Raw genomic sequence first — 13,397 nt, forward strand, 5'->3', positions numbered from 1 at the left:
GTGAGGCAGCAGTGCTAACCACTGTGCCACCGTGCCGCCCACAAATTTAGCAAGACCATAAGAGTAGGCCATTTAGTCCATCAAGTTTGCTCTGCCACTTATTGAGACCATGGCTTATCAGATAATTCTCAACTCCACTGTCCAGCCTTTTTCCATTACCCTTGATTTGCTCACTGATTAAAATCTGTCCATCTCAGCTTTGAATATAATTAATGACACTACCGTAGAGGAATTGAGGCAAAGGACTTCACAGGTTCACTCCCCTCAGAAGAAATTCCTCATCTGTACCTTGAATGCAGGGACTCTTTATTCTGAGATTATGACCTTTGGTCCTAGTCTCTCCCACAATCTTTCCTCATCTACCCTATCAAGTCCCGTAAGAATCTTGTATATTTCAATAATGTTGTCTCTTATTCTTCGACTTCAATAGCAAAGGCCCAGCCTGCTAATCTCTCCTCGTAAAATAGCCCTTCTATATCTGGTGTCAGCCTAGTCCTAGAGTCATTGAGATCTACAGCACAGAAAAATGTTCTTCAACTGTGCTGGTCAAAACCAACAAAACCACCTAACTATTCTGTCCCAATTTCCAAGCACTTGCAACCTCTCTGAACCAACTCAAATGCCCATATATCTTTCCTCAGATATAGTTTGTATAAATCTTTTTCTCTTCCCCAGATCTGGAGACGAACTGACAGGGAAGATGCACAGTGATGGAATTCTAAAAGTTTTGATAGGTTGAAAAAGTGTCTATTGATACAGTACATACATGTTGGGAGGTGTGGTATGAATATTTCATGCACTCAAGAGCTTTACTACATTCAGAAGAAATACTAATTTCTTGCATTTCAATACAGAACTAGACTAGTTACAGATGAGGAGCACTGTCCATGTACTCCTGTTCCAAGACATAAAAGCCATTGAATAAATGCGTAAAAGTCAGACTGGACCTTCCTTTAGAGTATGGTTATAGGATATCAAGAAAAGAGAAAGGCATTAGTCACTTGGTTTAGTCAGTGTTGTCATTCTTCATTTAAGTAGTCTAGACAATTTTCCATAATGTCAGCTCAATGAATTGACTCAAACCTTTCTGTAAAGCCTCTCTGTGAATATGGTCATCATTACAGTGGAAACCTTGTGATATGGAATGCGACTAGCTTGTGTTAAATAATATACATTGTATCCGGATTCTGTGGATGAGAAGCACCTGGAAAACGTTCAAGATGACAAAACTGTACTAATTAACATGTTATCAACTAAAACTTGCCACACAGACATGCTACTCAGATAAAATTACTCCATCTCATTGACCAAACAGACACTGACAATTTGAGTTAGAATTGCAAAATCTGGCAGCCCAGAAAGCCACCAATTAGCCAACGGTCTCAGCCAACTCTCAAACAAAGTGTTCATTTAATCCTCTCCCTTTCCCAAACTGGATTCATTTTAAAATAATTTTGTTTTGAACTCAAAGTTTTTACGGATGCTGGTTCTGTCACGGTATTTCATTTGGAGACTTGTATACCCCAAAGAAAGACTGTAAACTCCCTATTCAAACTTTTTGTTGATCTGTTAAGTTAAGAACTACAAATGTAGGTTTAATGTCGAAAACTGACCTGTGGATGCATTCTTTAACAAGGAAAAAAAAACTAGTCCGTTGTTCTGAAATAAGGAAAGATCTTGACAGTGAGTGTGTAGTTCAGTTGTTGTTATGAAGTCGTGAACTCATTTAGATAGATGGTCTGGTTCTTTTAGGAACCTCTAAATTAGAGCTTTACTTTTAATTAAGCAAAACAAGATAGATTAGTACAGTCCAAATGGTTCCATTTCATTTATCAGAGCATTTGTTTAGTATTTTATAAAATATTTCTACTCTATTTTTACCATTTGACAAGAATTTACTTTTAGCTAGTCCTATCCCGTTAATAGTTGCTTTTTTCTCTCCAGTGATGTAGGTCTTGCTTATTCTTTATTTAATTTTGTTTTCTCTTTTAAACAGTAACTTTCCAAAACTCAAAAATGGCAAACATTTTTAGAAGATTAACTTTTATAAATTATTACTTTGTAATATTTTGTAATGGTTATATCTGTCCTAAAAATAATTGGAGTAACCTACATGCTATGATTAACCTTAATCAGACAGATTTCAATACTTAAATCCTGATTGTACAGGAAAACAAAGCAAATTCTACTTGCAATCTGTAGTTTTATTACTTGTTAAAATACAAATATAACTTAATAAATTTTAAAGGCAGAATTGTAATTTCCTGGCAGCAATCCATTTATCCATTTCTGACTATTGGTTAGTCAGCATTATAAAAAGTAAGTGCATTCTGTAAACTAATAACTTTCCCAAGATTTAAACTACTGATAACTCTAGTCTGAGACACCAGGGATCAGTTACTGGAATTGTGATAATTGCACAATTACTTCATTAAGTAAAAATCTGCCCCCATCCTATCCCCTCCTTCAACAAATAAACTCACCTCTGCATTTTGATCACGTTCCAGTATTTCCTCAAGCTCCTCATCTGTTTCTGTGCCCGACAGGCGAGCTGCGCGGGCCATGAAGTAGGGAGGTAGTTCTCCTATTGCTGTGCCAGCTCCCTGCAAGTAAAAAGAAAGATTGATGATTCAAGGAATATACTTGTATATGTGCTTAAAAACATATGTGCCAAAACAAAAATAGCTTTGTTCACAATAATTGTGTAAATATTTAGCTGGTCCAACATGAGGGACATTCACATTTTATGTCAGAACACACAAAACACAAACGCAGATAAAAGGAAAATATACAAAAGTTTCAGATTTTTTTTAACCTGGAAATACAGATTAGCAACAGTCTTACATTCTCTTCCAGTTGCAGATCAACAGTCTTACATTTCCGGGATTTCCATTTTATATCCAACTGAAGTCTAACTAATTATACAATTTTAGCTGGCAATAGGTTCAAAAATTCTACTCAGATTTTGTAAATTTCTGAATGTTTTAGCCAACAGTAGTATTAATGGAGCAGAAACACAGAAAACATGAGTTGGGAAGAGGCAATAATACTTGAATAATTACTGTTATTTCAAATGTAGTGTCTGGTCTAGTGACTGAAATCGAGGTTAACATTATCAGGACTAGATAACCTGCTTTTAAACCAAAATAAAGTTAATATCCAGAGCGCCAAACAAGTGACTTCAATGATACACAGGACAGTACAGCACAGAAACAGGCCCTTTAGCCCACTATATCTGCACTGACCATGATGCCAGTCTAAACTAAACCCATCTGCCTGCACATGGTCCTTTTCTCTATTCCCTGTCCGTCTGTGTCTGTCTAAATGCCTCTTAATAGTTACAATTATTATCTGATTCTACCACTTCCCAACAGCGTTCAGCACCTAACCTGCTTTGCATGTCTCCTTTAAACGATCCCCTCTCACCTTTAAAGTAGCACTCTAGTACTACCATTCCCACTCTGGGAAAAAGACTCAACTATCTACCCTGACTTTTGCTTTATGAAAGGTAAAATTATGAAAGAACAGCCCCTCAACTAGAGGTTCAGATAGAATCTATACGCATATCCCATTAGAGCAATAAAGTTAACACACACACTCTATCTGATGAATACCTTATTTGATGACTTAATGTGTTCTCTCAGTTTCTGTAAACTAATGGACATTTAATGCAACAAATACACTGATTTCCTTTAGCTACTCAAGAACTTCTTGGGATGCAAGTGTTTCTTGAAGTCTGTCAGCATTTATAAGGGTGTGTGTCAATATTTGTGGAGAGGCCCCCACACAGAGAAGTTCAGAAAAACACTGCTGTAGGTGTAATTTTTGTTAATGGGTGGATGAAATTCTAAATATGGCATTTTGCAGCTGTTATTGGCCACCAGCAGCATGTAGAAACAGCTCAAGTGGTTTCTGGATTGCAGTAGCACTTCAACACAGCTTTGCATATATAGTATAAGGTCTGGTTTATTTTACTGACTGAGTCCAAATACACATTAGCCTTATAAACAAGTATAAATATGATGCAGATTTTTACACATTTTTCTACCCAACCATTCTTCCCTCTTCCTCAGTCTAATTAATCTCAATTCACTTTTGGGAATTACCAACGTGAAGATGATCAGAATCTTTCAGATCCCAAAGGAAATAGAATACCTGTTCACAAAGTTTCTTGCAGAAACAACAAATCTACAGCAATTTGCGCAAAAACAAGAACTTCCACGAATTCATACAATCTACAACAGAACATTTTCAAATCAGCCTCAATGTACAGAAAGTTTTTTTTATGTTGGGTATTTTCAGTAAATCCAAGTAAGACAGCTTATAATTAATGTCCCTCAGGCAGGTTGCCAGAGATCATAAATTTATTGTTTGGAGAATAAGTTGTGATCTTCAGATCAAGTACCAATGTGCTGTGCCTCTCCACTACAAAGAAGAGTTCATTTTTTTAAAAAAGATAGATTACATTCAAGAACATCCCTACATTTCTAGACTTATCACAGATGTTAACACAGTTTGGGTCACCAAGAGATGATGCCATTTATAACATAGATGTTACACTGATCCATTAAAGCACAAAACTTGTCACAGAACGTTCGCCAAAACTGACCCCAATCTGTGATAATAACTATCCCTAATATCTAAGAATAGGCCATTCTCTAGGATTTGGATTTATTAACTAAATTGACACACCAGTACAGCTTCTAGGGAATGACGCATTGTCAGAGTTCATAAGATGTATGAATAGAAGTTGGCTATTCAGCACATCGCTGCTCTGCCATCCATGAGATATGGTTGATCTGATAATACTCAACTCCACTTTTTCTTGTCTTTACCTGTCTTCACTACCTTTTCCCTATAAACCTCAATCACCTTACTGGTTAAAATTTGCCTATTTCAGTCTTGAATATACTTGATAATCTAGCCTTGAAAGCCCTCTGAGTATAGCACAGATTCATTACCCTCTAAGAGAATTAACTCCTCCTCATCTCCCACTTAAGTGGACAACCCCTTATTCTGAGATTCTGCTTTCTGGTCCTATACACTCTTACAAGGGGAAACAACCTTTCCACATCTACCACATCAATTTGAAATTGAACATTTGAGTGGCATAGCAGTTAGCAGTACTGATAGCTCTCAGTGCCAGGGACCCCGGTTCAATTCCAAGCTTGGATGACTGCCTGTGTGGAATTCACATATTCTCAGTGTCTGCATGGGTTGCAGCCAAGTGCTTTAGCTTCCTCACATAGTCCAAAGGTATGCAGGTTAAGTGACTTGGCCTTGCCAAATTGCCCCTCAGTGTCCAGCCATGTGCAAGCTATGTGGCTAGACTGGGTCTGGGTAGGATGCTCTTCAGAGAGTCAGAGCAGACGGGATAGGCAAAATGGCCGCTTTCTGCACTGCAAGGATTCTAATGGTTCTAAAATTGTAGCTACAGTGTGTTACAGGAATACATTAATTGCATGCATTTGAACTTGGCAACAAATTAGAGGAACCACGATTATCCGAATTTCAGATTATCCGAAGAATATTTCAAGGTCCCGCAAAAACGTTACATTAAAGAGGTAAGTGCAATCGATTTAGAGAAGCACATGTAAAAACATTAACAAAAACAAAGAAACACAAGCTGCTCAAGCATCAGCGACTAGATTTTTATTTTAGGTACGGGTTGTTACACAGCCCTTTGCAAAAGTGTTTTACAGTATTCCCATCACTTTATCGGGCCACTCATGAACAAATGGCCGAGATAGTACACATGTGCGAGACAGTGCTCCTGTCTTTATATCGCGAGACTGAGTTCCCAGAAACTGTCAAATGCTCTTGAGATCACAGAAGCTGTTTGGGACCTTGTTTACTGCTATCTTCACCATTCCTTGCCAAATGCTAACTACTGCTGCATTTGTAAAAGGTTTTCTTGTGTTATCATTACTTTATTTTGTTCATCATGTGAAATCTGAGTTCTCTTGCGCTCAATACATTAAAATTATACATTTAAACAAATTCTCCAGTAGAGCACAGCATTCGATCAGCATGGCTTTCCTTGCTTAAGGTAAAATAGTTATCCAAATAAACAATTATCTGAAAGAAATAGTGCCCGCCCATCTCATTCGGATAATTGAGGTTCCTCGGTACATTCCTCACACTAATATCAAGAAATCAAAAACTACATTATTTCACAGCACAGGAATTCAACGTTTGTAAATCATCGCATGCAGTGAAAAATTGGCAAATGGTAACAGGAGAGAAATCACAATGTTATAGATTCCTTCGCGAAACCTGGAAAATTCAAGATGGGCCTTGCTAGACTCCTCATCTGACACTCTCAGGTTTCTCACTATGGTCCACATTGTTCAGGGCTCTGTAAGATTCTGTTTCAGTACTGTGATCTTTCTTCAGAACTGGTCAAAGCTAGATATGTAAACATTTTTCACTCTATCTTCAAAATACATGTGACAATAAATAAATTCATTCACCATGCAACTAGTTTTAAGCAAATAATATTGACAACACAAGTGCCAGACTACAATCATTTCCAATAAAAGACAATTGAACCATAACCCTCTGACAACCTGAAAGGGTTCAGAAAAGATTTAAGAGGATGTTGCCAGGGTTGGAGGGTTTCAGCAAGAGGGAGAGACTGAATAGGGGCTGTTTTGCCTGCAGCATCGAAGGCTGAGGAATGACCTAATAGAGGCATGAATAGGGTTAGCAGACAGGGTCTTTTCCCCAGGGTGAGGGAGTCCAAAACAAGATGACATAGATTTATGGTGAGAGGGGAAAGATTTAAAAGCAATCTGAGGAGCAAATTTTCACAGAGGGTCATGCTTCTGTGGAATGAGTTGCAGGCTGGTACAATTACAACATTTAAAAAGGCATCTTGATCAGTATATGAATAAGAAAGGTTGAGAGGGATATGAGCTGGAAATGTGTTGCTGGAAAAGCGCAGCAGGTCAGGCAGCATCCAGGGAACAGGAGAATCGACGTTTCGGGCATAAGCCCTACTTCAGGAATGCCCGAAACGTCGATTCTCCTGTTCCCTGGATGCTGCCTGACCTGCTGCGCTTTTCCAGCAACACATTTTCAGCTCTGATCTCCAGCATCTGCAGACCTCACTTTCTCTCCTGAGAGGGATATGAGCCAAATACTGGCAAATGGGACTAGATTTATCAAGGATATCTGGTGGGCATGGATGAGTTGGACCAAAGGCTCTGTTTCCATGCTGTACATCTCTATGACTCTAAGATTATGAGTTGCATAGGTAGGGTTGATGGTCAGATGTCCCCCATTCCATATGCAAAACAAAGAATGATATCACAAGAAAACCATAAATTCATTGGGTGGTAATAGCTACTAATTTGATTATCAGTTACTTTCAGATTGAAGGGAAATATTAGAAATAATTACAGATTACAAAAAGATTAAAAGACCAGTTGGAAATTTAAAAAAAACAAATTAAGAATATTCTAAATAAAAGAGCCATTCAGGGCCAGGCAAATGTGTTGTACCTCCATGTTGTGCTAGCTGGTGTACCCCATCGTGGTTCACAGAGAGCACATTTGTATCAAGTTCTGATTGCTCAAGGAACACAGGCTCAGAGCTGACAACCTGATGTCTGAGCTTTAAACATTGAGATACATCAATACTCGGAGGGGAAAAGCTCTCTGAATGCTGTATTTCAGCAGGCAGTCACATCCCTTAGACGAACTAATTCAAATTTGGTCAGTGGTCAAGGATAGGAGGACATGACTATGAAGAAGGTAGGTAGAGGGATTGGGGAGGTAGTGCTGAAGGAGCCTCAAGTATGTCTAACACGTTTGGGATTCTTACTCCCTTTGTGGACAAGAGCTGGGGCTATAAATTGGATGAGCAACTGAGCATAGCACCATCATACAGGGAGCCATCCAAGAAGGGGAGGAAAAAAAAATGCAGTTGTAATCAGTGTTAGTGTAGTCAGAAATGGGAATAGACATTGTTCTTCATGGCCAGGATAGAGTGTACAGAAGGATGTGTTGCCTACTTGGTACTTGGATACTGGATATCTAATCTGAAGAATTGGAAGTGGGAGGGGAGGGATCCAGTTGTTGTGGTACACGTAGGTACCAATGATACAACTGGAAAGAGGAAAGAGGTTCTGCAGAGAGAATGAGCGCAGCTAGGGGCCAAATAAGAAAACAGAACCAAAAAGGTGATAATCTCTGGATTATTGCCAGAGGCATGAGCTACTTGGCACAAAGATTAAAGAGGTAGTTGCAAGGTTTGTAGCTCAGGTTGAGGTTTAGGGTGTAGGTTTGCTCGCGGAGCTATAGGTTTGATATTCAGACGTTTCATTACCTGGCTAGGTAACATCATCAGTGGCGACCTCCAAGTGAAGCAAAGCTGTTGTCTCCTGCTTTCTATTTATATCTTTCTCCTGGATGGGATTCCTGGGGTTTGCGGTGATGCCATTTCCTGTTCATTTTCTGACCAAAGACATGCCAGAGAATTCCTAGAGGCTTGGCACTCCAACCACAACGCCATAAACAAACACATAGATCTAGATGGAGAAAGTGAGGACTGCAGATGCTGGAGATCAGAGCTGAAAATGTGTTGCTGGAAAAGCGCAGCAGGTCAGGCAGCATCCAAGGAGCAGGAGAATCGACATTCGGGCATGAGCCCTTCAGGAATCATGCCCGAACGTCGATTCTCCTGTTCCTTGGATGCTGCCTGACCTGCTGCGCTTTTCCAACAACACATTTTCAACATAGATCTAGATACCATCTATCAACCCCTCAGAAAACAAACAGGAAATGACATCACCACAAACCCCAGGAACCCCATCCAGGACAAATAGAAAGCAGGAGACAACAGCTTCGCTTCACTTGGAGGTCGCCACTGATGATGTTACCTAGCCAGATAATGAAATGTCTGGATATCAAACCTACAGCTCAGCGAGCAAACCTACACCCTAAACACCCTATTAAAGAGGTAAACGCGTGGCTCAAAGATTGGTGTGGGAGAAACAGGCATTGGCAATAGTACGGGAAGTGGGAGCTGTTCCAATGGGACAGGCTCCACATGAATTGTGCTGGGATAGCAGTTCTGGCAAAGCACATAATTAGGACCATAGAGAGGGCTTTAAATTAAATACTGGAGGTGCCGGTTCAATTGCATGGAAAAGTATTAAATCCCAAAGGTTGAATTGAATTGAATTTATTGTCACGTGTACAGAGGCACAGTGAAAAGCTTTGACTTGTGAACAATACAGGCCGATCACAGAGTTAAGTAGCATAGATAAGTAAATAATGGGTAAACAGTGGCAGAAACAAAAACACAGGTACAGGCGAATGTTAAGAGTTTGTGAGTCCATTCAGTATTCTAACAACAACAGTACAGTGGAAACTGTTTCGAAACAGGCTGGTGTGCGCGTGCTCAGGCTTCTGTACCTTCTTCCCGATGGTAGAGGTTATAGAAAAACATTGCCAGGGTGGGTTGGATCTTTGAGAATGTTGGCGGCCTTTCCTCATCAGTGGGCCTGGTAGATAGATTCTACAGATGGGAGATTGGCCTTTGTGATTGCCTGAGCCGAGTTCAGCACTCTCTGTAACCGTCTCTGATCTTGAACGGTACAGTTGCCATATCGGGTACTGATACATCCAGACAGAATGCTCTCTATGGCGCACCGATAAAAGTTGGCAAGGGTATTCGCCATCATGCCAAATTTCCTCAGCTGCCTGAGGAAGAGGAGACATTGCTGGGCCTTTGTAATCAATGCAACCACATGAAGAATCCAAGAAAGCTTGTTGTGGATGACCACTCCCAGGAGCTCGATATTCCACTGAGAATGTAGGATTGCTGGTTCGCGATTGGGTTGATTGTTAGCAGAAAATAAAAGAAAGGCACAGTATGTCATGTTGTACCAAGGAACCATAAAAGTGTTGGGAAACTCCATAATAGAACAAACTTAAAGGCTTTGTATCTTAATGCATGAAGCATTTCGTTGACTAAGATAAGCTGATGGTGCAAATTGAGGTCACGAGGTCTTTAAACTAGTCGAAGGGGGCGATTGGTTGGGCGAGGTTATAAAAATTTCCAGAAAAAGTAATTGGTCAAAGTATGGAAAGGGTTAGAAATTTAACTTTAGGCACAGTAGTCAAGGGGGCAACTATGAGAATGGATGGTGGTCAATGCAGGACTGAGGGTGTTGTACTTAATTGTGTGCAGTACACACAAGGTAAATGAGTTTATAGAGTAGATTGAAATTGATGGGTATAATGTTGCGGGCATCACAGAGGCATGGCTGAAAGGGAATCAGGGCTGTGAACTAAATACTTAAGGATATGCATCCAATTGAAAGGACAGGCAGATGAGCAGAGGGAGAGAAGATAAATGGAAAGTTAGCATTCTTTTCGAGAGGACTAGAATACAAGAGCAGAAACATACTGCTGAGGCTGTATAAGACTCTGGTCAGACTGCATTTGGAACATAGTGAGCAATTTTGAACCCCACATCTAAGGAAGTAAGAATAAGTCTGGGGATCAAAGGTTTACTGCTGAGGACTCTGGGCTTATACCCGACAGAGTTTGGAAGGATAAAGAAGGATCTGATTGAAACCTATAGAATACTGAGAGGCCTAGATAGTGGGGGCACAGAGAAGATGTTTCTACAAAGAAGAGAGACTGGAAGCTAAAAGCACTGCTACTGAGTGAAGGGATCATGCTTTAGAACTGAGATGAGGAATTTCTTCAGCCAGAGGGTGGTGAATATGTGGAACTCATTACCACAGAAGGCTGTAGAGGCCAGGTCATTTTGCAATTACGATAGATAGCTTCTTAAATAGAAAGGGGATCAACGGTTACAGGGAGAAGACAGAAGAATGGGATTGAATGGAGGGGCAGACTTGATGGGCCAATGACCTAATTCTGCTTTCATATCTTCTGATCTTACTGTATGTACACAGGCCTAGTCAGTATTACATCAAAGTCAGAGCCACTGACTTTTAGATGGGAAGTTATTCAACATCACAACAACAGACATTTGGTCATTCACACATTACTGTTTGATCGACTTAGCTGTGCACAAATTTGCTATCACAGTGACAATACTTCTAAAATACTTCACTGACCGTAAAACACTCTGGAATATGATAAAGCTATTAAAGTGTAACACTGCAATTGTTTCCTTTCTTTCTTTAAACTGAGGCCTCAGTTGTACTCAAGCGATCGAACATCCATGGTCCCACTTGAATTACAGACACTTCACCATTTTCAACAAAGCGTTCCTCCTTTAACTAATTCCACCATTATTAGACTAGCAGATCAGGTACCCTTTTACAGACTACTTTAATAAAGGTTCGGCTGATCATAAATTGGAAGTAAAATTTCACAATATAAATGTCAAGTTTTCCTCTAGCTTTTGAGTTGTAAAGGTGGAAGTCTGAAATAACAGTCTTGACAGTGTTTCATCAAAGTCTCCTGTGAAATCATGGAACTACACTCAACACTGGAGGGGCTGGAGAAGATTAACAAGAGGCCATAAGCGGAACACAAAGAATAGTTCAGATCATCAGCCACATATTGAACTACTGACCAAGAAATCCATTCCTGGAAGCAGCACAACCATTGACACTCTGTCAACTGACAATGTTGACTGGATGGTTAACATTGACATTGAATTTGCGTTGCAGACGTTTCGTCCCCTGTCTCGGTGACATCCTCAGTGCTTGGGAGCCTCCTGTGAAACGCTTCTGTGATGTTTCCTCTGGCATTTATAGTGATTTGTATCTGCCGCTTCCAGTTGCCAGTTCCAGCTGTCCGCTGCAGTGGCCGGTATATTGGGTCCAGGTCGATGTGCTTATTGATTGAATCTGTGGAGGAGTGCCATGCCTCTACAAATTCCCGGGCTGTTCTCTGTTTGGCTTGTCCTATGATAGTGGTGTTGTCCCAGTCGAACTCATGTTACTTGCTTAGTAGTGGCTACTAAGGGTAGCTGGTCATGTCGTTTCGTGGCTAGTTGGTGTTCATGGATGCGGATCGTTAGCTGTCTTCCTGTTTGTCCTATATAGTGTTTTGTGCAGTCCTTGCGTGGGATTTTGTACATTACATTGTTTTTGCTCATGCTGGGTATCAGGTCCTTCGTCCTGGTGAGTTGTTGTCTGAGAGTGGCTATTGGTTTGTGTTCTGTTTGGAGTCCTGGTGGTCGCAGTAGTCTGGCTGTCAGTTCAGAAATATTTTTAATGTATGGTAGTGTGGCTAGTCCTTTGGGTTGTGGCATGTCCTCATTCTGTTGTCTTTCACTTAGGCATCTGTTGATGAAATTGCGGGGGTATCCGACTCTGGGTCAGATATGTAGATGATACCTTTGTAATCATTAAAAACACAGAAATAGAGAACACACACTGGATCATCAACGCCACACTCACAGGAATCCGATTCACTAGAGAGGAAGAAAAGGACGACTAACTCCCATTCCTAGACGTGATGGTACAGAGAACACCGAATGGAGAATTCACCACAAAGGTATGAAGGAAAGCCAAACACACAGACCAAATCCTAAACTACGAAAGCAACCACCCCAACACACACAAAAGAGGTTGCATCAAGACACTGTTCAAAAGGGCCACAACACACTGCAGTACACCAGAACTGCAAAAAGAGGAAGAAGAACACCTATACAATATATTCGCCAAAAACAGATACCCCCGCAATTTCATCAACAGATGCCTAAGGGAAAGGCAATGGAATGAGGACATGCCACAACCCAAAGGACTAGCCACACTACCGTACATCAAAAACATTTCTGAACTGACAGCCAGACTAAGCTGGGTGGCAGGGTGAAATGTGATGAGGATGTTAGGAGATTACAGGGTGACCTGGACAAGTTAGGTGAGTGGTCAGATGCATGGCATATGCAGTTTAATGTGGATATCCACTTTGGTGGCAAGAACAGGAAGGCAAATTACTACCTAAATGGAATCAATTTAGGTAAAGGGGCAGTACAGAGAGATCTGGGTGTTCTTGTACACCAGTCAATGAAGGTAAGCATGCAGGTGCAGCAGGTAGTGAAGAAGGCTAATAGCATGCTGGCCTTCATAACAACAGGGATTGAGTATAGAAGCAAAGAGGTTCTTCTGCAGCTGTACAGGGCCCTGGTGAGACCACACCTGGAGTACTGTGTGCAGTTCTGGTCTCCAAATCTGAGGAAAGACATTCTGGCTATTGAGGGAGTGCAGCATAGGTTCACGAGGTCAATTCCTGGAATGGCGAAACTGAAAGACTAGAGCGACTGGGCTTGAATACCCTTGAGTTTAGAAGACTGAGAGGGGATATGATTGAGACATATAAGATTATTAAAGGATTGGACACGCTGGAGGCAGGAAACATGTTTCCGCTGATGGGTGAGTCCCGAACCAGAGGACACAG

General features: G+C 40.7%; 1 protein-coding gene across 5 annotated transcripts in view; it reads right to left on the reverse strand.

Annotated features, from left to right (window-relative positions):
- vmp1 (vacuole membrane protein 1) overlaps positions 1–13,397 on the reverse strand; it is a 202,678-nt gene that overhangs the window by 66,621 nt on the left and 122,660 nt on the right. For all 5 annotated transcript variants that reach the window (XM_043718131.1, XM_043718127.1, XM_043718128.1 and 2 more), the window contains one exon: positions 2,484–2,603. In XM_043718131.1, coding sequence (XP_043574066.1) covers positions 2,484–2,603 — 120 coding nt within the window. The remainder of the gene's footprint in view (positions 1–2,483; positions 2,604–13,397) is intronic.

Source organism: Chiloscyllium plagiosum, chromosome 28, assembly GCF_004010195.1.
Source record: "Chiloscyllium plagiosum isolate BGI_BamShark_2017 chromosome 28, ASM401019v2, whole genome shotgun sequence".
NCBI lineage: Eukaryota > Metazoa > Chordata > Chondrichthyes > Orectolobiformes > Hemiscylliidae > Chiloscyllium > Chiloscyllium plagiosum.